Source organism: Lontra canadensis, unplaced genomic scaffold (assembly GCF_010015895.1).
Source record: "Lontra canadensis isolate GAN:19392208 unplaced genomic scaffold, GSC_riverotter_1.0 scaffold111, whole genome shotgun sequence".
Classification (NCBI taxonomy): Eukaryota; Metazoa; Chordata; class Mammalia; order Carnivora; family Mustelidae; genus Lontra; species Lontra canadensis.
In genome coordinates, this window is record NW_022631105.1 from 473,682 (window position 1) to 495,948 (window position 22,267).

The 22,267-nt window shown below is 46.6% G+C and overlaps 1 protein-coding gene across 1 annotated transcript in view; it reads left to right on the plus strand.

The window, feature by feature from the left end:
• The window catches only part of NCAPG2 (non-SMC condensin II complex subunit G2), a 62,416-nt gene that overhangs the window by 23,761 nt on the left and 16,388 nt on the right, over positions 1-22,267 (plus strand). Inside the window, exons 11-21 of the mRNA XM_032840176.1 lie at positions 3,565-3,744; positions 4,973-5,125; positions 9,296-9,518; positions 9,745-9,842; positions 14,299-14,472; positions 16,811-16,881; positions 17,883-18,036; positions 18,361-18,534; positions 19,899-20,015; positions 20,103-20,243; positions 20,676-20,775. Coding sequence (XP_032696067.1) covers positions 3,565-3,744; positions 4,973-5,125; positions 9,296-9,518; positions 9,745-9,842; positions 14,299-14,472; positions 16,811-16,881; positions 17,883-18,036; positions 18,361-18,534; positions 19,899-20,015; positions 20,103-20,243; positions 20,676-20,775 — 1,585 coding nt within the window. The remainder of the gene's footprint in view (positions 1-3,564; positions 3,745-4,972; positions 5,126-9,295; positions 9,519-9,744; positions 9,843-14,298; positions 14,473-16,810; positions 16,882-17,882; positions 18,037-18,360; positions 18,535-19,898; positions 20,016-20,102; positions 20,244-20,675; positions 20,776-22,267) is intronic.

A 22,267-nucleotide genomic window follows, 5' to 3' on the forward strand; every position in this document is an offset into this window, starting at 1 on the left:
TAAAATAAAAAATATTGTGTAGAAAAAGTGACAGTGGTTATTACTGTCCATAGGAACATTAAAAATATGTAAAGTGATGCAATTATGTAACAGCATATTGGGAACATATTGGTGAATCCTGTGTCTCTTGTACTAGAAACCAGAATGAAGTTATGGAGATGAGTCTGATACTGATGTGGCAGATGAAAGGTGTGGAGGGAGCTGGTGGTCTCTTCGAGATGTAGATACTGTCAAATGCTTGGCAGCTTGGATGTTAGGAGATGTTGGCTAATGAATGGTGTGACTTTCTTTCTATTCCATTAAAAATCACTGGTATTGTAAATTGTGGAAATCTTACTATCAGGACATTATGGTTGCTAAAAGTATTGTACGAGTAAAAATGTTACCGTGCTACGAAGGCTGATGTAATTTTAGCAAATGTGTAATATGTACATGTTAATAAGTTTAAGAAGCAGGACCTATTAAATGTTTTACTGTGAAAAGTAAAACGTATATAGGAGTGGAAAATTCTCCTTAGAGAAAAGACCTAAAAGAGATGCCGAGTCTTTGTTAGAGTCTAAGGAATAGACCATGTTGGGACTGGTAAGTGGGTTGTGTTGTGGTTCTGCACAGGGTGACAGGGCTTCTCAGCAGATGGGGTTCCCCTCGAGTTCTGTGGCTGAGGGACAGGCAGGCCAGTGACCCCAAGGTGACCAGATAGGGAGGGGACTCCCCTCCTGGTGGCTTTCTCTCCTTTCTTCTTTCCTCTGTGGAGATATTTGAGTTATTGCTGGCTTTTCTAAGCATCTCTGTTCCCCTAGGGCCTTTTTTGAGAGCTCTTCCCTGGCAGGTGGTTTACGGTGGGAGCAAATGCAGGGAGCTCTCAGGAGCCCTTGCACCGTCTGTGTTTATGACACCAGGTTTGGGCAAGTGTGAGCTCTGGAAGAGTGTAGGAATGTCTGGGTCACAACTGTTTCTGCTCTTCCTTCCATGAAGTCTGTTTTTACTTTCCTTCTTGTAGAAATCCCTCATTGTAGGGCATCTGGGTGGCTAAGTGGGTTGAGCCTCTTTGTCGCAGGTCATGATCTCGGTCCTGGGATCGAGCCCCGTGTCAGGCTCTCTGCTCAGCAGGGAGTCTGCCTCGCACTCTCCCTCCCCCCCCAAAATAAATGAACAAAATATTAAAAAACAATCCCTCATTTCCAATGTTGCTATTTCTGCGACCTTGTCATTTTGGTCAGACTTTGGGGAGAGGAAGTAAGTGCTTATCCTAACTTTAAGACTTTATTTCCCCCTCATTACAGAGTAAGAATTATTTGTGCTTTTAAACTTTTGTAATAGAAAAGTCTGCATGTGATCATAGAGAGTCTGGTGTACTGAATCCCTGTAAAACTGCATGCAGTTTCAGTATTGACTGTCTCCGTGTCCGTGTTTACTGACCCGAGCCTTACCTATTTCTTCTGATTTCGAAGCAGATTTGAGGTGTCATCATTTTAACTCTAAATGCTTCATAAGAGTCGCTAAAACATGGGGCTTTTTTAAAAAGCATAATCGTACCATCATTACAACTAAAGAAAGATGAAAAATAATTCCTTAATGCTGTCAAATATTGGGCGTTTTCTTTTTTAAACACACAAAAAATTTTAATTCTTATTTTAAGTAAATTCTACACCACATGGGGTTTGAACTCATGACCCTGAGATCAAGAGTCACATGGTCCCCTGACTGAGCCAGCCAGGCATCCTAGTGTCATTGCTTTTGAGTGATACTTCAATGACACTTTTCCCCGTTTTGAGTCTGTGTCTAAGTAAGAACCGCGCAGTGATCAGCCACTATATTGATAAGACCCAGTACTGATAAGTCCAGTAGCCTCAGTCTCTCTCTCTCTATCTCTCTGGCTTACTATTTTTGTTGTTGAAGAAGCCAAATTATTATTTTGTTTCTTGCATTTTAAAAAAATATTTATTTACTTAAGAGAGAGCATGAATGTGAGTGAGAGAGCAGGGGGCAGGGAGGCAGAGGGAGAAGCAGCTCCTCGCTGACCAGGGAGCCCGATATGGGACTCGTTCCCAGGACTCCAGGATCATGACCCGAGCCAAAGGCAGAGGCTCACCTGACTGAGCCCCCCAGGCGCCCCGCATTCTGGAACATATCCCTGTGGTGGTGTTACGATGTTCTTCTGCTTTTTGTCTTTCCTGGATATCAGTAGCTTAGAGTTGATCAGTTATTTTTGTGGGGATTTTGTTTGTTGTGTCAGATTCTTCATGGAGCTGTTGTGTACTTCCATCCAGAGATATACACTATTTTTCTTTTTTTTTTTTAAATTTTATTTAGGGTGCCTGGGTGGCTCAGTGGGTTAAAGCCTCTGCCTTCGGCTCAGGTCATGATCCCAGGGTCCTGGGATCAAGCCTGGCATCGGGCTCTCTGCTCAGCGGGGAGCCTGCTTCCTCCTCTCTCTCTGCCTGCCTCTCTGCCTACTTGTGATTTCTCTCTCTGTGTGTCTAATAAATAAATAAAATCTTTAAAAAAATATTTTATTTATTTGACAGACAGAGATCACAAGTAGGCAGAGAGGCAGGCAGGTGCGGGGGGGGGGGAGGCAGGCTCCCCACTGAGCAGAGAGCCCGATGCGGGGCTCGATCCCAGGACCCTGAGATCATGACCTGAGCCGAAGGCAGAGGCTTAACCCACTGAGCCACCCAGGCGCCCCGAGATCTACAATATCTTGTTTCTTGTTGTATTTTTAAAGAGGGTGGAAGGGAGGAGGAGGGGAGGGTCGGAGGGGAGGGTGGGCAGAGAGAGAATCTTAAGCTGGGTCTGCACCCAGTGTGGGGCCTGACACAGGGCTCGATCTCACAACCCTGAGATCATGACCTGAGATGAAATAAGAAACAGACACTTAATCGACTGAGCTACCCAGGTGCCCTCTCTCTCTCTCTTTTTTTTTAATAATTGTTTTAAAGATTTTATTTATTTATTTGACAGAGAGAGGGAGAGATCACAAGTAGGCAGAGAGGCAGGCAGAGAGAGGAAGGGATGCAGGCTCCCTGCCGACTAGAGAGCTGATGTGGGGCTCGATCCCAGGACCCTGAGATCACGACCCGAGCTGAAGGCAGAGCCCTAACCCACTGAGCCCCCAAGGCGTCCCATCTTTTTGTATTGTTAGCAACCACTGATCACCATTTCCTGGTTTAATTCGTTAAGTAGATTTACCTTATTCTGGGCTTAGTGCCTTACAGCATTTTTAGAAATTCAAAAAAGTGGTTTACGTAGGCTGTGTCTGTAGGATCGTTGTCTGCGTACCTCACTGAATGTGGGGATGGTATTTGAGACTCTGCTGTTGGCAAAGTCCTGTAGATGGAATTGACAGATATGGTCCCACACATGTCTGGATTCTCCTCTTTAAGTGCTCAGCTATAGAGATGATAAATAATAAGAGGTATGTGAGTCTGACTAGGACCGGTGTTTCTGTGACTTGAAATGTCTGCTACATTGTAAATGCATAGAGTACTAATGTGTAGAGCAAATACTGGTATAAAGGAGCTGATTTAAGATTTTTAAGTCTTTTCCCCCTCCAACTTACAGAGCCTGTTAGAAGATCCTTATCCAATGGTCCGTTCTACAGGGATCCTTGGTGTTTGTAAAATAACATCCAAATACTGGGAAATGATGCCTCCAACCATTCTTATTGATCTCCTCAAGAAAGTAACTGGGGAACTGGCATTTGACACAAGCTCAGCTGACGTGCGCTGTTCTGTCTTTAAGGTAGTATTTAAAATGACATAAGCAGTATTTATTTATCATAGAATAATTAGAAAATACAGAGAAAGAACAATTTTTAAATTACCCGTGATTCTACTGTATAGGTATGCTACTATGGACATTTTTGTTGTACATCCAAAGTAACAGTTTTAAAAACCAAACTGAAAGTGTGGGCTACGAAAAAGGCCTACTTGAATAATACCAGTTTCTGGTGTATGGCCTGGTTGGGTGGTGCACAGTGTTTTGTTGTGTGGTACTTAAAATTTTTTAAGTTATACAGTAAAATTGACTGTTTTGGTATACCATATGTACTTTTAACAAGAACCTACGGAACTGTCCTTTGTCCCAGCATCCGGTGTCAGCGGTTATCAGGGACACATCTGGTCTGGCTTCATCTTTAGCCAGTCCATTGTCTCCCACTATTGATTACTTCGAAACTGTCAGCTTATCTATAAATAATTCAGTATGATGGTTGAAATAGAAGGTCTTGTCCTATTTAATGATAATAATATCATAGTAATGTGTGGTGGCAGGTGGTGACGACACTTACCATCATGAACACAGCATGACGTGCGGAATTGTCGAGCCGCCATGCAGTGCATCTGAAGTGAGTGTCACATTGTGTGTCCACTGTAATTCCTCTAAAAAAGAGGTCTCTTTAAAAAATCCTCTTTCCTAATAAATGGAAAGCAAAGGTGGAGTGTATCAGATCTTCCAGCTGGTGACTGGTCTGAGCATGGGCCGGTCACGCGACCGCCCGTCTGAGGTGTGTGTGGCTGTGTTCCTACAATAGGGAGGCTCTGTGCCCTCTGACTTTCATGCAGGATGGAGTCAAGAGATAAGAGAATTCATGGGCTACAAAAAAAATGTGAAAGGATTGTTGGATCCGACACAAATTGGCTTTGGAGCTCTCTCCACCAGTAGTAGTTCTGTGTCTTTCATCTCTAAAAATCCCTTAAAATTTGGCTAAGAGAAAGCATTGCAGGATTATTTTGTAACTGCTTTAATTTTGTTTGGACAGAACAACGGATGAACTGATTATCAGTGTTGAAACTTCACTAATTCATTAAAAGTATGCTTTTTATATGAACCTTTTAGAAAAGTGTTACTTTCTGTAGGTATATTTATTTGTTTCACTAATAGTTCACGAATAAGGATGAAACGGAATTATTTTAACTTTTTATTGTTTATGTTCTGAATTTGAACTGTTTATATTTCTCCTTTTTGGTAGTGTCTGCCAATAATTTTGGATAACAAATTAAGCCACCCGTTACTAGAGCAGCTTCTACCAGCGCTGAAATACAGTCTCCACGACAACTCGGAGAAAGTGAGAGTGGCTTTTGTTGACATGCTGCTGAAAGTCAAGGCTGTGCGGGCTGCTAAGGTAGGACAGGCAGGACTTTATCACTGAAGAAGACAAAGTAATTTTAATTCAAGAGTCTTAGTAATCACACTTAAACCAGTCATTGGTCTATTCTGCCAATTTATTGTATCATAAAATTTTATTTTGTGATTTTCATTGAAGTTCCTAGAAATCTCATCAATGTGTGCTTTCTTTTTGAAAGATAATGTAAGCAGCCCCCACCTTAAATTATATTTTTATCCTGTCCGTGAAAGCTTTTATTCAAATATTGTAATACTTGTCACTCAGTAACTACTTAAATATTACTGGGAGAACTCCCTTCACCTTTTACAGAAGAAAGCAAGGAGATAATTGTGTTATGATGGACATTTTAACATGGTGTAAACTTTTGAAGTGAGGGTCTACTCTTTTAGCTTGAGTCCTATCAGTTTTTGACAAAAAATGTTAGAAGGTTTTTAACTTCACTTGATAGCACTCTATCTTTTCTTCTTCCATGCGGTATTTTTCTGAAATTTACTTTAAAACGCTGGTTTGTCCCAGCATAGAATTTGGGAGCTACCTGTCCTATCCATTAGTGTAGGGTTAGCCACACAGACCTGTGGTGTGTTCATGCAATGGAAGAATGCCATGTGGCCGTGAAAAGGAATGAGCTCATGCGGGAATTCCACGGGGATAAGAGTAAAAGCAGGTGTAGATGTGTGTATAGTGGGCCACCACTACATATGTATGTATTTGCTCAGATGGTGTAAAACATTCCTAGAAGGAAATGAGAAATTAGTAACAGTTGCCTGAGGTGAGGGGGATTGGATGTCTAGGGATGGGGGACTGGGGAGTCCAGAATACATATTTTTTGTTTTTTTATGGTTTTTATGAATTTTGAACTGTGAGTTTTTATTAAAAACTAAAAACCAAAGACTATTTTACATGACCTCCTCAGCACACATGCCCCAAGTCACACCCAAGTGTCTATCCGTGGTCACTTTGTTGGAAGTCGTTGGACTGCATGCGGTCTGTCTCTGGGCTCCACTGTGGCCCTTTCACGTGTTTGTGGGTCCTCAGGCCCCGGGCTGCGCTGCTGCAGGCCCCCGTGAGGTCCCGGAGCACGCATGCCCCAGCTTCGTTATTCCTGCAGCGCTGTTGGGCTGCTCTAGGTCTTCTGCGTCTCCTCATGTATTTTAGAATCTGCGTGTCCATTTTAACAAAACAGCCGGCTGCAATTTTTTCCCCATTTGCTATTAACAGCTTATTAAAACAGTAGTTCTGAATCTGAGGTGGAACTTTTGGCTTAGTGTGGTGTTTGCCGTGCAGAGGACTGTTGTGATGACTGACGAGGAACGGAGAGAGGAGCGTTTTCTCTTTACTTGTGGGTCTACTCAGGACAATTGGAGGAGGCCAGATAAGACGAGGACAGAAGTTCTTTGACCGGGAAGTTTGGATTGTAGGAGAGTAGCAAGAAAGAAAGCATAGTGTTGAACTGCGGTGCTTATTTCATCTTCAGTCTTACCTGTTCAAAAGCCAGGCTGAGAGCAATTTAGCTGTGAGATCTCGGGAAGGGTCGAGAGGCAGCTAACTGGAAGTGGGAGTGGCTGATCGTCCACGGTGTTGGAACGACTGGGGTCCCCTGCTGCGCCGTCGCACACCGCTCATGTTTGTGTTAGTAGCGCACACACAACGTTGGAGCCAAAGACCAGTTACCGATTTGCTGTGGTCTTGTCTCTCAGAGAAACCAACCTGCTGGTGATATGTTTGGGTAAAGTAAAACCTCGGGTAATTGAAACAATAACAGAATCCCGTGCCAATCAGAATTGTTCTGCATTATTTAAGAAAAGTGAATCAAAGAAAAATAAGCTAATATGGGGAGTTTCTGGAAAGGAAGATGTGCAGGAAATGTTAGTCGTAAGAATCACCCCGGAACCTTGGCTTTTGGTAATCGTTCCCATGGCTAGTTCGCATTCGAGATGGTGTAGTCTCCATGAAGGCTCAGGAGTCAGCCTTTTCCCTGTGACTGGGGACAGACCGTGGAGAACCTCTCAGGCTGGCGCTGGCTGGGGCTGTTGTGCTGGGACCTGGGATGTTTCTTGGTTCTCTCCTGCAGCCAGGTTGGAGCTCTGAGGTCTCGAGTCTTGAAGAGACTTGCTTCCCTGAGTTCTCAAGTGGAGGCTTTCCCTTTTCTCCGGGATGTTTCCTTCTTTGGCTGTGCGTGTTCTGAAGTTGGCATTTACTAACGGCAGAACTGACCCGAGTCCTCGCGTGGAGACGTTGTGATGCTCTCTTGAGGGCGCTGTCGGCCAGAGGGGCTCAGCACTCTGGAGCCGTCTGCCTCCGTTCTGCGTCAGCGCAGGGCTGCACACCGTTGTCACCCACCTTCTGTGATGTTGCGGGCAGCACAGCGCAGCAGGTGAATGGCGAGCCCATTCGTTGGCCATTTTGGTCTTGGGTTGAATCTGCTTTTGCAGTGGTTGTGAAATCTCACTGCAAAGCTAGGTGTGCTTGAGTGTTCGGGCAAGTGTTTTTTGCTGGCTTTGTTGTTAGCCACAGGTGTGGTGTTCAGGATTACACCTTAGAGCACTCACATCCACAGCCACACGACCAGTAGCCCATCAGAGCTGACACGCGGGCAGGAAGGGAGCAGGGGAGGTGAGGGAAGAGGGACGTCGTTAGAGCCGCCGGACGGATCACACTCAACACTGCCTTCTTCTCCTGAACCTTGCAAGTACCGCCTCTCACCCTTGAGTAGAAGTCTCCAGTCGCCTACCTGCCAGCTCACTTAGCTTTGTACTTAGCTGACAGTGGGCTCTCCGCTCTGAAGCCACCCGCCTCTGGTGGGGCAGGAGCTGAGAGCTGGGCCACCGTACCGTCCTGTCTGCCTGACTCACGGCTGACAGCACGGGGGTGCCTTTGCCTCCCCAGTACCACTGTGAGTAGAAGTGTTTGGTGTCTTTGCTCCAGTAACTTTTTCCAAAATACCAAGAGGTGTCTAAGTGGAAGTGTCCCAGGAGTTTTCTGGGAAGTGACCCGTCGCGTCAGATGCTCAGGGATTTCCTGCAAGGGGAGGTGTGAACGTGTTCTTTGGGATTTTCAATAGAGGGTCATTATGACCTTGGCGTGAGCAATTTCAGTGGGAGTGGAAGCCCTGCCGCTGTGGGTGGGGCTGTAAGTGGCTGAGGAGGTGGAGGTGGGGGCTGAGACAGGTCCCGGGGCAGGAGGGAAGGTGAGCTTCGAGGAGACGGAAAACTCGAGCAGAGTTTTGTGGGGGAGGCTTTTGTTTTACGAGTTGGAGAGACTCGAAAATACTTAAGTGCTGATGACAAACTTGCCGCTGAAAATACTGGAAAGGGGACAGATTGTTAGAGCCAGGTCCTTGAGGAGAATGCATGTCGGTGGTATTTCCCTCATTGTGCAGAGGAGGGGACTGCCGTGCGTCGGTGTTTGCACAGGATCGCCAGCGGAGAAGGGACTAGGACAGGATTGGGACACTTCACCGCTGGAGTTGGTTTTCTTTCTACTACCACGTTTCTCTTGTCTGGAACGTCTTGCTTGGAAGCCTGGGACTCTTCTGCAGGCGGTAGACAACTTTGAGGCTCTTGAGCAGAGGGACTCTGGGACAGCTGTGGTCGCACAGCAGCCATAAGGTGGGCAGGAGGAGGCTGGCGTGGTCATCCAGGCAAGCTGGCCCGGGGAGGGGAGGCAGTGATGCGCCCGAGGGGGCTGCCTGTTATGGGCCGTGGGCCACGTCAGGTGCTCCTGGGGTTCAGGAGTGATGTCTCTGTGTCTCTGCCATAGAGAATGGCGTATCCACATTAGCTTTCTGTGTCAAAACTGTTGTAAATTTTTCTCTTCACTTTTCACATTAATGCACCAAAAGTTATGGTGTTTTAGGAAGTTTTTAAATTATGAGACTGGTAATTATAGTTATCATTTGAGAGTTTACACCAAGCATGATACTAATTCGTTGTAATTAACCCTCCCAACAGTGTTCTACTTTGTTTCCTTATAAGTCAGTGCTTTTTAAAATATGGATTTATTCTAATTTCTCTACGGAAGAGTCACGGTTTCTGGTCCAGTCATTTAAAATGAGTTTTCTTGAATATAAAGATTAGTTCCTTTTTGATTTTTCTTAGGAAATTTTGCTTAAAGTATTTCAAGATTACAGAGGCAGTTGACTCTTTCCTGTGTGTGTGCTGTACGCAGTTTTGGAAAATCTGCCCCATGGAGCACATTTTGGTGCGTCTGGAGTCCGATTCCCGGCCCGTGTCCCAGCGCCTGGCGCGCCTCATCTTCAACTCTTTCCTGCCCGTGAACCAGCCGGAGGACGTGTGGTGTGAGCGCTGCGTCGCGCTGCTGCAGATGAACCACGCGGCCGCCAGGAGGTTCTACCAGCACGCCCACGAGCACACCGCCTGCACGAACATAGGTGCGGGCGCCCGCGGCTCAGCGCCCCTCATGTCGCCTCCCCAGCGCGTCGTCAATGTCGCGTGGCCTCCGCGCGGCTCGTGCTAATCAGCTTCACGCTTTTAGTGCATTTCCTAATGATTTCCTTTAAAATAGTACTTTTACTTGTTTGGGATTCTGATTTTACTGTTAAATATTTCTGTTGAAGAAACATGTATATTAATTACTGATTTGTTTTAACGTTTTAGCGAAACTGATTCACGTGATTCGCCATTGCTTAAACGCCTGCATCCGGAGGGCTGTGCTCGAGGGCCACGAGGGCCATGAGGAGAGGGAGAAGGAGAACGTGAGTGTGGTCAGGCTTGGCCATGTCACCTCAAGGGAGAAAGGCCCCCGTGCCCCGTGGCTAGAGAGGGGCAGAGCTCTGGCATTTCCGTAGACTGTTACATTGGCAATATTTGATTTCCCGTTTATTTCTTCAGTATTGATAGATAATTCAGTGGATTATTGTAGGGGATCGTAAATAATGCTTTTGAAAGAATTGCTCTGTATCCTTTGTAGTTCATTGTGGAGTTTGGGTAGGATTTAATACAGAGGAAAATTTATTACCGGTAACGCCTTGTCCCAAATTTTCTCTGCCTTAGGCTTCTCTGTATATTTCAGTTCCGCCTGGGTGTAGCGTACACCTGGATTGGATTCTGGGTCTTACCGTCTTCTGTAATTAATGGGTGTTAGTGTTCAGGATTTACTCATAGTCACTGCTGTGAGATTCTACTAGAAACATCTGGGGGTTGAATTCTAGGAGTGAGGTTTATTTAGAATTGTCTTTTCTCTCTCCCTACCTCCGTCCTTCCCTCCTTCCTTCCTTTTCTTCCTCCTCTTTCAGAAAGAGAGAGCACAAGCAGGAGGAGGGGCAGGGGGAGTGGCAGGGAGAGGCAGAAGCAGGGAGAAGCAGACTCCCTAAAGAGCATGGAGCCCGATGTGGGGCTCTATCCCAGGACCCCAGGATCGTGACCTGAGCGAAAGGCACTTAACCAACTGAGCCACCCAAGTACCCCTAGAATTGTCTCTTAAAAGGTAATTAGATTGGGGCCCCAGGTGGCTCAGTGCGGTTGAGCCTCCGACTTCTGATTCCGGGTCAGGTGATGACCTCGGTCATGGGACGGAACGTGAGTCCGCTCTGCTCTCAGCTGGGAGGTCTGTTTGAGATTCTCTCTCTCCTTCTCCCGTTGCCCCTTCCCCTGCCTGTGTGTGCGCGTGCACACACACTCTCTCTCAAATAGACAAATCTTTTAAAAAATAAGTTGAAAAATTTTTAAAAAGGAGTTAAAGGGACTGGTTAGCTGTTATTTCTTCAGAATCCAGAGTGACCACTTACAAGAAATTGAAGACTCAGACACATTATTTATAAGCAGTATCTTAAGCTTTTAAACAAGCTCTCACGCTCATGTACATCTAAACTAAAACTTGGGGGTAGTTTTGTAGTACACAAATAGATTAGGTAACCAGCCCTTCAAAGGAGTTGCAAGAAACAGTCTGTCCTTTTGCTGAGACCTAGTCCTGCATGTAGGCCCCAAGGTGAGGTCCTTTCATCAACCTGACCCTGCCTCAGTCCCAGCCTGCATCCCACCGCCTCTGACACAGGCTTTTTCTCGGAGAGAGATTGCCTGGTTGGCTCACAGGTCTCACGCTGGCCTCACGACTCCTGCACACATCCCAGGGACACTTGTGCCCGTGGGCTCACAGCTGGAAGGCTACCACTCCACCAGCCTAGACCCTGTTAAAACAAGTCCTCGTCTTTATCCCAGTCAGAGACACAGGTGTGGAATCAAGGAGAAAAATGCACAGAAAGAGTGGAACTGGGTTTCATCCTGACCGTGGACCCCGGCTAGTAGTTACAACCACCCACAGACCTCAGCCTAGGTTTGGAAAGCCTGACACCCAGGGCATTTAGAGTTGGTTCTGCTTTTATTTGGGGTGGAATTTAAGTTCCTCTCTTCAGGGTTTTCCCCTCAGTGTGCAGATTGTACAGGCAGAGCTTTTCAGGAAGGTGACCGCGTTGCCTTATATCGTCAGAAACCTCCGATGGAGAGGCCAGCCTTGCGGCCTCACTCCATGGTTCTGGAGTGTCCGGTCTTGGTGTGGGAGACGGTGGGAGTGGAGCACAGGAGCGAGCACAGCTTCTCTCAGGGCCACCACTGTGAGCTCAGAGTGACGGTGAGAACAGTTTTGCAGAAGAGCAGAGACATAGTTTGTGATGTACTCGTTGAGAGGCTGTTACATTTTACATTACAAAATTTGTAAATTTTGATGGAACCCTCCACCCCAGTATTAAAAACTTAGGTGTTATTGAGAACGCTTGCATCTTATAACACTTTCGGTCAGTTTCTGTACCATTTGAAAACACAAGAGTTTAGAAATATGTAGGTCCATTATAGTTTATGCTAGATAAGAAATACACTTTGTCATGTGGATATTCTCGTTCCAGGAATGTTTACATGGCTAAAAGCAAAATTTTTAAAGTTGTTCTTTTACTTTTTCTAATTGCTAACTACTAAAAATCAAAGATGTTCTCTGCTAAAATAAAAAGTTGGCTTCCAGCTTAGAAACTTAACACATTTTTGTAAGGAAGTAGTGGTAACTTTTTCATGAGACTTTCATGATAAGGCTGTTGTGCTAAACATTGGAATGGGAAAAAGTAAAATTAATTGCAGAATGGAATTTCGTCAATCTGTTACTTGTTCTTTCAGTAGTTTCTAAGCCTTTAGTAGTTTTATTTCTTTTTAAATTTGTCCATAGCTCGTTCAGAATATTAAGTGCATAATGAAAAATCTAGCTTTGGGGCGCCTGGGTGGCTCAGTGGGGTAAGCCTCTGCCTTCGGCTCAGGTCATGATCTCAGGGTCCTGGGATCGGCCCCGCATCGGACTCTCTGCTCGGCAGGGAGCCTGCTTTCCCCTCTCTCTCTGCCTGCCTCTCTGCCTACTTGTGATCTCTCTCTGTCAAATAAATAAATAAAATCTTCAAAAGAAAAGAAAAGAAAAATCTAGCTTTATGTAGAAAGTACCTTTGCTTTTTCTGTGTATTCCTTAAATTTCTTTTATTTTTTTTAAAAGTTTATTTATTTAGGTAAACTCTGCAGCCAATGTGGGGCTTGGACTCACAACCCCGAGATCACTACTCACATGCTTTACTGACAGCCATCTGGGAGCCCCAAGTTTCTTTTCTTTTAAACTATCTTTTTCCATTGTGTTTGAGTAGATAGCATAACAGTACCGGTGCCCGAAATGAATCTTCTTTTGCATTTCAACGTAATCGCTTTTCAGGAAATTGTAGTGGCTCTTTGCAGGTTCAGACTGTCTTTGGTACAGTCCTGTCGTAGGGTTGGCTAGCACACTCCCATCAGTGTGTGTGTGAGCTGATTGTGTTCTGTGCAGAAGACTTGCCGGAGTACGCTTGTGGCTTTGGTGGAGCACTCAGAACACAGCAGCGAATATTGCTCAGGGCCAGAAGCTCAGAAGATGTGAACGATGTGTCATTTTAGAGCAAACTAAGGAAGCCAGAGATTGAGTGAGAGTTGGTCACCATCAGCCCTCACCAGGCCTGCAGGTGGAGAGGCGGGAGACAGCCTGGGGTGGTCTGATGGGCTGAGTTTGTAGCTGAGTTTCAGTAGTAATCACATCTAGGTAAATCCCTCCCTCCTCGCCCCCAGTCTGTTCACATCAAAGTTTATGGCAAGAAGTGACATCTTGCTTGGCGAGGATGCGGAGAAAGGGGAACCTCCTGCACTCTTGGTGGGAATGCAAGCTGGTGCAGCCACTCTGGAAGATAGCATGAAGGTTCCCCAAAAAGTTGAAAGTAGAGCTGCCCTATGACCCAGCAGTTGCACTACTGGGTATTTAGCCTAAAGATACAAATGTAGTGAACAGAAGGGGCATGTGTACCCGAATGTTCATAGCAGCAATGTCCACAATAGCCAAACTATGGGAAGAACCGGGATGTCCATCAACAGATGAATGGATAAAGATGTGATGTATGGAATACTCTGCAGCCATCAAAAAGAACCCCCTAAAATCTTGCCATTTGCAACGATGTGGATGGAACTAGAGGGTATTACGCTGAGCGAAATAAGTCTATCAGTGAAAGACAATTATCATACGATCTCCCTGACATGAGGAATGGTGCGGGGTTTTGGGGGAAGGGAAGGAAAAAATGAAACAAGATGGGATCAGGAGGGAGACAAACATAAAACTCTTAATCTCATAAAACAAACTGAGGGTTGCTGGGAGGTGTGGGGGGAGGGACAGGGTGGCTGGATTATGGACATTGGGGAGGGTATGTGTTATGGTGAGTGCTGTGAAATGTGTAAGCCTGACGATTCACAGACCTGTACCCCTGGGACTAATCATCCATTATATGTTAATAAAAATAATTAATTAAAAAAAGTGACATCTTACAACAATTCAGAAGATATAGTAGAAATATGCTCTTTACTCGCATATTGTGTCCCTAAAGACAATAGTTTATACATTTTGATTTTTAGATGGTTTTTGATTCATATAAAGTGTTGATTGAAAGGATATAGGGTTCATTTAGCATTTATTTCTGGAGTGGGCTTTTAAAGGCATTTACCTCTACTAGAGATTTTCAAATAGAAGATAAAATCATTTTCATGAAATGAAAATAGACTTGATATGCTTTACGTTTCTGCTGCAGGTTTGGAATTCTGAAATGCACTTTTAAAGTTAGAGTTGTTACAGTAGTTGCCATGACTTGATTCACAATCAGATTATTCCTATCTTAGGTTCTGGACAAAACACTGTCTGTGAGTGACGTCGCATCTATGGCGGGTTTGTTAGAGATCGTCGTGATTCTCTGGAAGAGTATTCACAGAAGTATGGAGAATAATAAGGAGGCCAGAGTCTACACCATTAACAAGTTCGCTTCCGTGCTCCCTGAGTACCTGAAAGTCTTCACGGTGAGATGCTCACCATCGCACGCCGCGTAAGATCGCTTTTGTGCAGAATTGGCCGAGGTGCCCCACATCTCACCCGGCAGGACCTGCTTGGTCCTCCATAAGGGGGGGCGGTGCTAAGCCAGTGCTGACCTGGCAGGGCAGTAGCCTCCAGCCTTTCCAGAGGGTGGAGATCACGTCTTCCCGCCTCCTATCCCCAGCACTCAGGGAAATGTGCGGGGAAGTGCTCGGTTTCTCTGTCTTCAGTGGTCTGTGACACCATTTGAGAATTTAGTTTGATCAGCTGGGAATTGAGAAGGAAGAGTGGGCGAACACGATACCACAGTGGCTGGGTTTTGTGGACGCTCTGAGGCATTTGATGGCGCACCGCACGCCCGTGGGCTTCCGAAGGGTGTGCGGTGTGTCTGCGGGCAGAACCATGCATGGAACTTCTGACTGGGTGAAGTTTCTTGACTTTTTACTTCAGAGGGAAGTTCATTTTTCCAAAGCAAGTAGAGAAAAGACTGAGCTAGAGATGAAAATGTCCTCCCAATTATAGAGAAAGCGTGGTTTGAGTACAGATTGGTCCTAGGTTTCGTGAACTGTCCTTCTCGATGAGTTTTATTTTTGGCTCTTCCAAAACTGCTTGTATGGCCTTGATCCCTTAGCTGTTTGAGCCACGTTTCCGTGACTGTCAAGTCTCTGGGCTTCACTGTGCTCCTCAAATGCAACTGCGACCTGTTGAGGAAGGTAAATAATGTAGCTTGCCGAAGTCGTTCGTACACTGCAAAGCTCACATAGTTACACGGGACTGAGAAGCCAGCGTTCTCTCAAAAGTCTCAGACAACAACACAGACGCCCATGGAGTACTGGGTGAGAAGAGAGATGAGCATCACGGCCTGCAGGTGTCTGGGGGCCCAAGGGAGGCAGTTAATTAATTCAGTTAATTTCAAACGGTTCTGGCAAGAGAGCTGCTCTGTACTCAGTTGCTCCGAGAACATTGTGGTCCCCTCTATAAATGAATGAACAGTCTGTCATCCAGAGAGGGCGGAATTGGTGGTAATTATCAGTCTACTTTTGTAACCGTAAGAGCACAATTTTTGTGTTGGGAGTTGGGGAGGGGGTGGGCCCACGCCGACTGAATGCGGAGGAAGTACAGATCAGATTTCGATGTTGACCCTGGTTCTGTCTCATGTATGTTTTGGGGAAAATTGTTAATTTTTTTTTTTTTTAAGATTTTATTTATTTGACAGACAGAGACCACAAGTAGGCAGAGAGGCAGGCAGAGAGAGAGGAGGAAGCAGGCTCCCTGCCGAGCAGAGAGCCCGACTCGAGGCTCGATCCCAGGACTCTGGGATCATGACCTGAGCCGAAGGCCGAGGCTTTAACCCACCGAGCCACCCAGGCGCCCCTGGTCGACCATCTCTTATTCTCCCAGTCAACCAGGGATATTTTCTACTAACTGTGTTTGGTTGAGCCGGGTCTACTGTTGGGGTTATGGTGTGGCTCTGGCTGCTTCGGCGCCACCGCGGACGGGTGCTGCCCTGTGCCTCACACAGTCCTTCCAGCGGTGCCCTCCCCTCCTGCAGAGGGGGAGACGGACCTCTGTCCCGCCTCCTCGCTCCCTGCCGACCCGGCTGGTAAAACTGTGGGGTCTGGTCGGACCAAGAGTTGGCTTGGTGGCTCCCGAGCCTGTGCACTGTCCATAAACTCTTTGTCTTCCCAAAGATTTTCTTCTTATTTTATGGAAAAAGTTGTCTCTATTTCATTCTCTTGACATTTATTTAGGATACCAAGTGTACAGTTAACTTTTTTCTCCTTTCATCAGTATTTTTTTTAAATTAAAAAAACCATTTTATTTATGTATTTATCTGTCAGAGCGAGAGCGAGCGCACAAGCGGGGGATGGCAGCAGAGGGAGAGACACGCAGGTTCCCTGCTCAGTAAGGAGCCCGACGTGGGACTCGATGCCAGGACCCTGGGACCACTGAGTCCTCCAGGCGCCCCTCAGTATTGTTTGTAAAACAGAAGTCAGTGCCTTGAAAGCCAAGAACTTATTGTCCACTCTGCATACTGATGCACCCCCCAGGATCTAGCTTGGCAGTTCATACACAGTAGGGACTTAATAAATATTTGCACCAATGAAAACATTGCACAAAGTGGTAAAATGTCATTTAAAACTTTGAAACTTCTTCTCGAACATGAGGCTTACCAGTAGGTTGAAGGTTCCCATTGAACACTGAAAGGAGTGCTCTAGTTCCCGCCGAGCAGCTCTGAAGATGGGTTATTAGGAAGTTGTGTGGACAGCCTTTCAAAATGTCGTTGGTTTAAATACCCTTTTTTCCCTCTTTTTGTGCTTTCAGGATGACCGCTGCAAGGTCCCTTTGTTCATGCTCATGTCCTTTATGCCAGCCTCTGCTGTGCCCGCATTCAGGTATCCTCTCTCTCTCGGAGGGGTCGTGAGTGGGAACCCTGCCGTTGTGCTCAGTTATTAACGTGACATTCAGCAGAGTGTCACGTTTCCGCGTTAAGGTCTCAGTGGTGGCGGGGACGCAGCAGGATGCGGTTCCCTGTGGGCGCCGGAGTTGCTCAGGAATATAGGAAGAGCCGACGTGAGCTAAAATTTGTCCCTTTAAAATCAGGGGTGTTTGTCAAGGCCAGTGTGAAGGGACTTCGGAGGCGTGCTGCCTGCGTGTGCCTGGCACGGTGCCTCCTGGGCTGAGACGTGCTGAGGGTGCAGGGTGCCCTCGGAGGGTGCAGAGCGGGCGCGAGCCCAGCATGGAGGAGCCCCCGCATGTGAGGAGCTGGTGGTTTTCTGTTGTTCTACCTGCAGACAACACTGTGGGGACAACGGGTTGGTTAAGACATAATATTGAAATTAACTGTACCTATTTTTCTTTCCTTTTTTAAAGGTAACTACTAGAAAATTTTAAATGACCTAAGTTGCTTGTTTTTGTGCTCATGTTGTATTTTTCACTGCATGGTGTTGTTCTAGAGTGTTGGTTATTATCTCAGTAAAAAAGACTAATTTTTATTCACATTTATGAAAAATATTAATGTTTTGAGGTTAAGCAAAAATTATTTCCAAAAAGCTAGGCATCTTTGCTCTAGAGTCCGATGGAGATGACAGAGAACAGAAAAGCAGGGGGTTTACGGACCTGGCGTGTCCTTGGTAACTTAAAACTCGCATCAGGCTGCCGTGACTTCGTGTTCTCAGGCCGTGGACAGACTCAGTGTTTTGTGTTGGAACTTACCCTGTGTGGTAATTGCGGGAAATTGTGTGTTCCTGCGGTGGAGAGTGTCCCAGAGTTCCTACGATAAGAGAGCCTTATGTATCCTCAGTGTTTAGCTTCCTTATTTTTTTTTCAACTTTTTGAGGAATGGGAAGCTGTTACTGAAATGATAGATCTCATTTTATGTATTTGACATTTTCAGTTGTGGTGTGATTTCCACGTTAAGAAACCAAGAGGAAGGAGAAGCAGACAAGCGCTACAGTACTTTGCTGGACTGTCTCTGCTCCTGGGGACACGTGGGACACATTCTGGAACTCATCTGTGACTGGCTGCCAGAAGAACAGCCCCAGAGCAAGGTATATTTCTGTCACGTTTCTTTAAAATTGCTGAATGATGGTATGTGTGTGTTAGAGATCGTATGCTTTCCTGAGAACATGTTGTTGTTGTTGTTGTTGTTGTTTTTAAGATTTTATTTATTCATTTGCGAGACCGAGAGAGAGTAAGTGGGGTGAGGGGCAGAGGGAGAAGCAGGCTCCTCGCTGAGCAGAGAGCCCGATGCGGGGCTCAATCCCGGGACACTGGGATCACGACCTGAGCCGAAGGCAGACGCTTAACGACTGAGCCACCCGGGTGCCCAGAGCATGTGTTTTAATTGTCAGTTTATGGCTCTGTTCTTTCAGAGTAAGTCAGCATCTAAACGGAAAGTGCAAATCCATGACACACGCCCGGTAAAACCGGAGCTGGCCCTGGCTTACCTAGAGTATTTGCTGACACACCCGAAGAACCGGCAGTGCCTGCTCTCTGCTCCCCAGAAGAAGCTCAGCCACCTTCTGAGAGCGCTCGAACTGTCCAAGGTAACTTTGTGGAGCAGCACGGACGCCGTGCAAGCGAGTCCGTGTGAGTCACTTGTGCGAGAGACAAAGTAAGATTTACGTTTCTCATACTTGGAGTATAAAGTTTTTCCTGCTGGAAAGGAGTTGAGAGCCGTCTAACGCACTTCCTGTTTGCAGACCAGGACAGGAAACGCAGGTGAATCACTGGCAGGGCGAAGGGGCGCCCTTTGCGGCTTCTGGGCCCGTGGGCAGCCCTCAGAGCACACCTGTCTGTAGGGTGACTTCTCCCCACGCTTCTCTCGCGTGGAGACGGGAACACTAGCTTCCCCTCACAGTCCTTGGCAGGCGTTTCTAGGAAACTTTGGAGGGTGTTTCCTGTGAATTTGGTATTTCCTTTTTCCTTCCTGGCTCTCTGGCTATCTCCAGGGCCAGCCCTCAGAGACCGCCTCTGTGACCGTCGCTGGGGTGGGTCACACCAGGGCCAGAGCTGCTTCGCAGCTGGGTCAGATCGGGAAGGGGAGGGGGAGGTCTGAAGGAGGAGAAGGAGGTGTCAGCTGTCCAGGGGAAGAAGTGGGGCAGGCCTGGCGGCCAGGCCTGGATAGGAGGTGCTGGGATTTTGCCCCTGGACTAACTAACGTGGGGCACTGGCTGTGCTGCTGTCCCAGGTAGGGCTACCTGTGGGCTCTGGGAAAGATGCGCAGGTGCATTCCCATTCAGACTTTCCTAGTAGGGGCACAGATGATAGCCCCACCGACTAATGCTGATGGGACCTCCTCCCTCTCCATATGACAGCCAGACACGGACTCCCAGCCGTTTCCCAGCACAAAGGGACTCCTTTTTGGGTACGGGGTTAGGGAACTGTGGGCAGGCTGGGGCTCTGGCCCTGCCTGGGTGTGAGAGCATTGTTACTGGGGGGAGCTGCCTGCCTTGCTCTTTCCTGGGACGGTCTGTGCTCCTAGTCCCCGGCTGGGAGCAGGTCACAGTTTGCTCCAGAGGCAAATGCTTTGCGTTCTTAATCCTGATAGTTCCTTGAGCAGTAACTGTGGGAGTTTTTATCTTGTCCTTTAGAAGGGAGGATCTGCTCCTGAACAAATACTATGCTATATGTTAGCTAACTAGAATTTAAATAAAAATAAAAATTAAATTAAAATTAAAATTAAAAACCAAAAATAGTAAATTACATGAATAGCATAGAACGGAGCATCTGTGGGGGAGAGCAGGGGAGAACTACGTTTCTCGGATGGTTTTGTGGTGTCACTAAAGCCCCTCCACCGTCCCAGTGTTCCCTTCCAGTGGTCGCTGCAGCTTGTGCTCACGGTGTGGCGGCCACACGTGGGTGGTGACTGAGAAGCTGGAACACGGCCACAGACTTTCGTACTTTGCAGGCGGATCTGGAATCCGTTTTACAGTTGCCGGGTGGAAAACCTCCCAACTTCAGCGAAGCGGTGGCCCTGCGGGCCTTCAGCCTCCACTGCCGGCTCAGCATTCACCTGCAGCACCAGGTGAGTCTGGCCCTGGCTGCGCGACGAGCTCGGAGCCCGTTGGCAAAGCTGGTCCTGTTACTGATTTGTCTTTTTGCTGTCGGACAGTTCTGCTCGGAAGGGAAGGTTTACCTGTCCATTTTGGAAGACACTGGGTTTTGGTTAGAAAACAAAGTTCTGTCTTTTATCCAAGATCAAGAAGAAGAATATCTCAAGCTTCACAGGGTCGTTTATCAGCAGATCATCCAGGTCAGAAGTCCTACAACATGGAAACCTTCTCTTCCCCAAGCGTGTGCTTCCACACTCTCTGTTTCAAAGCTGTGACTTTGGACGTGGTGTCGCTCTTCTGTGGTGTGGTGTCCGTTCAACGTCCAGAGTCTGTCCTTTTCCAGCACGTACACCACGTAGTTCTCACGGAGTTCTACAGCTTGCATGTAATAGGTTTTCATTAATGTTTGTGGAATGACATAAAATGGGTTTCCAGATTTCTTATGGAAATAAAAATGAGAACCAATGTATCTTTAAGAAAATTCCCTTGTAAAACACCTTTATAAATCCTTGCTGTAGGAGCTAACTAGTAGTCCAGCCAGATGTTAGAAGCTTAACCAGGCTGGGTTTATTCCCCTTTTGTGGCTCTCAGTTTCTTGGTAAGTCACACCAGTACATCTGTGTCTCTTGCAGACCTACCTGACAGTCTGTAAGGACGTCGTGATGGTTGGCCTTGGCGATGATAAGTTTCAGATACAGCTTCTACAGTGGAGTCTCCGAATCATGCACACAGGTACCCTGCATCTATTAAAGGACTCGTTTAGAGCAACGGATGATCAAACCAGTCCCTCTCACGCTCCCTCACGTTGCTGATTGGGACTCGCTTTCAGGTGACAGATACGTAACACAGACTGCCTGATGCAGCTGGGCGGTTCAGAGGTGGTTCTGGTGTCTGACGTGCCTGAACCCATAGTTTCTTTCATGGATTCTCCCAGTGGTTTGCCTGGTTGTCAGGTGACTTTGCCATGTGGTGGGCTCGTGCCGTGGCAGCCCTGGGCCTGTCTGCTCACCACATGGAAAGTGTAAGGAGGGATGTTTAAACTCCCCTCAGGACCACTGGGAAGTTGCTTTTACCCCAAGGACAGGGTGACAGTGGAACCTGCAGTAACTAAAACCGTGGGGTCTGTGCTTGCTTCGTACTGGGTACTGTGTTAAGTGTGTTTAGTTGAGTGAGCTTGGGTCAGCCTCCTTCCAGGTGGTCTGGGGAGAGCTGGGCTGCGCGATTACCTGGAGTGGCCTGACCAGGGGCCCCAGGGCCAGATTCTCACAGCCGTGACAGCGTGAGGAGTGGGGAAGTGACCCAGGCTTTCTCTGCTGCCTCTCATGGCAGGTGCTGCTGGCCTGTGACCCCGCCCCCTGCCCGCCACCCACTGGGTGCAGAACTGTTTCTGAACTGCTCCCACTGTGTACCCTGACGCTATATCTGGTTGTTTCCCCGATCTATATTAGAAATTTGAAAATTCAATATTTAAATTTCTTTAAGCCTATATATCTGCCGGAAGACATTGAGAATGACTTTATCATTTGTAGATTCAATGTTAAGATTTGGACATAGAGTCAGGGAGTCCCTAGTTCAGTTTGTCATTGGTCCCTGGTGGCACTGAATGTTGTCTCACAGGCCGACTGGGGTCTGCCCGCGGGGTCAGAGGTCAAGGCTCAGGGCCAGCCACCCTGCTCTGCCTTTCCAGTGTGTGCTTCTTGAAAGTAACCTGTGCTATCCGTTAGGTTGTGTAGGAGTTGTTTTAAATACCCACAGTAACGACTGAACGTTGACTCGAACAAATACTATTTATTTCAGAATCTGGTTTTTCTTTGTTAAATCGTTTATCACTTTTACTTTCTGGTGTGAAAACATTTTTAACTTAAGTTTAATGATTGAAACAAGGAAAAATGACCTGTATTTTTTAAAACTTCATTTATCATTTAGGAATTTTTTCTCCTAAGGACCGACTTTACATTGAGTATTTATGAAATTTACGTTTCCAAGGAGTTAACTGGAATTTTAGATCTCTGATGTCCCTAGTTTCATGACACGGAGGTATCTGTTCTCCAAAAATAAGGCCTTAAGCTGCTGACTTTACCTGAACCAAACTGAAATGATCTTTGCATTTATATATTCCAACAATTAGAGGCTCACAGGGGAGAAACAACTGTGGCCATCTTTTATAATCCTGTCACAAATAGGATTGTACTTAGCAAGTTAGCAAGGTATACCCAGAGTCTTT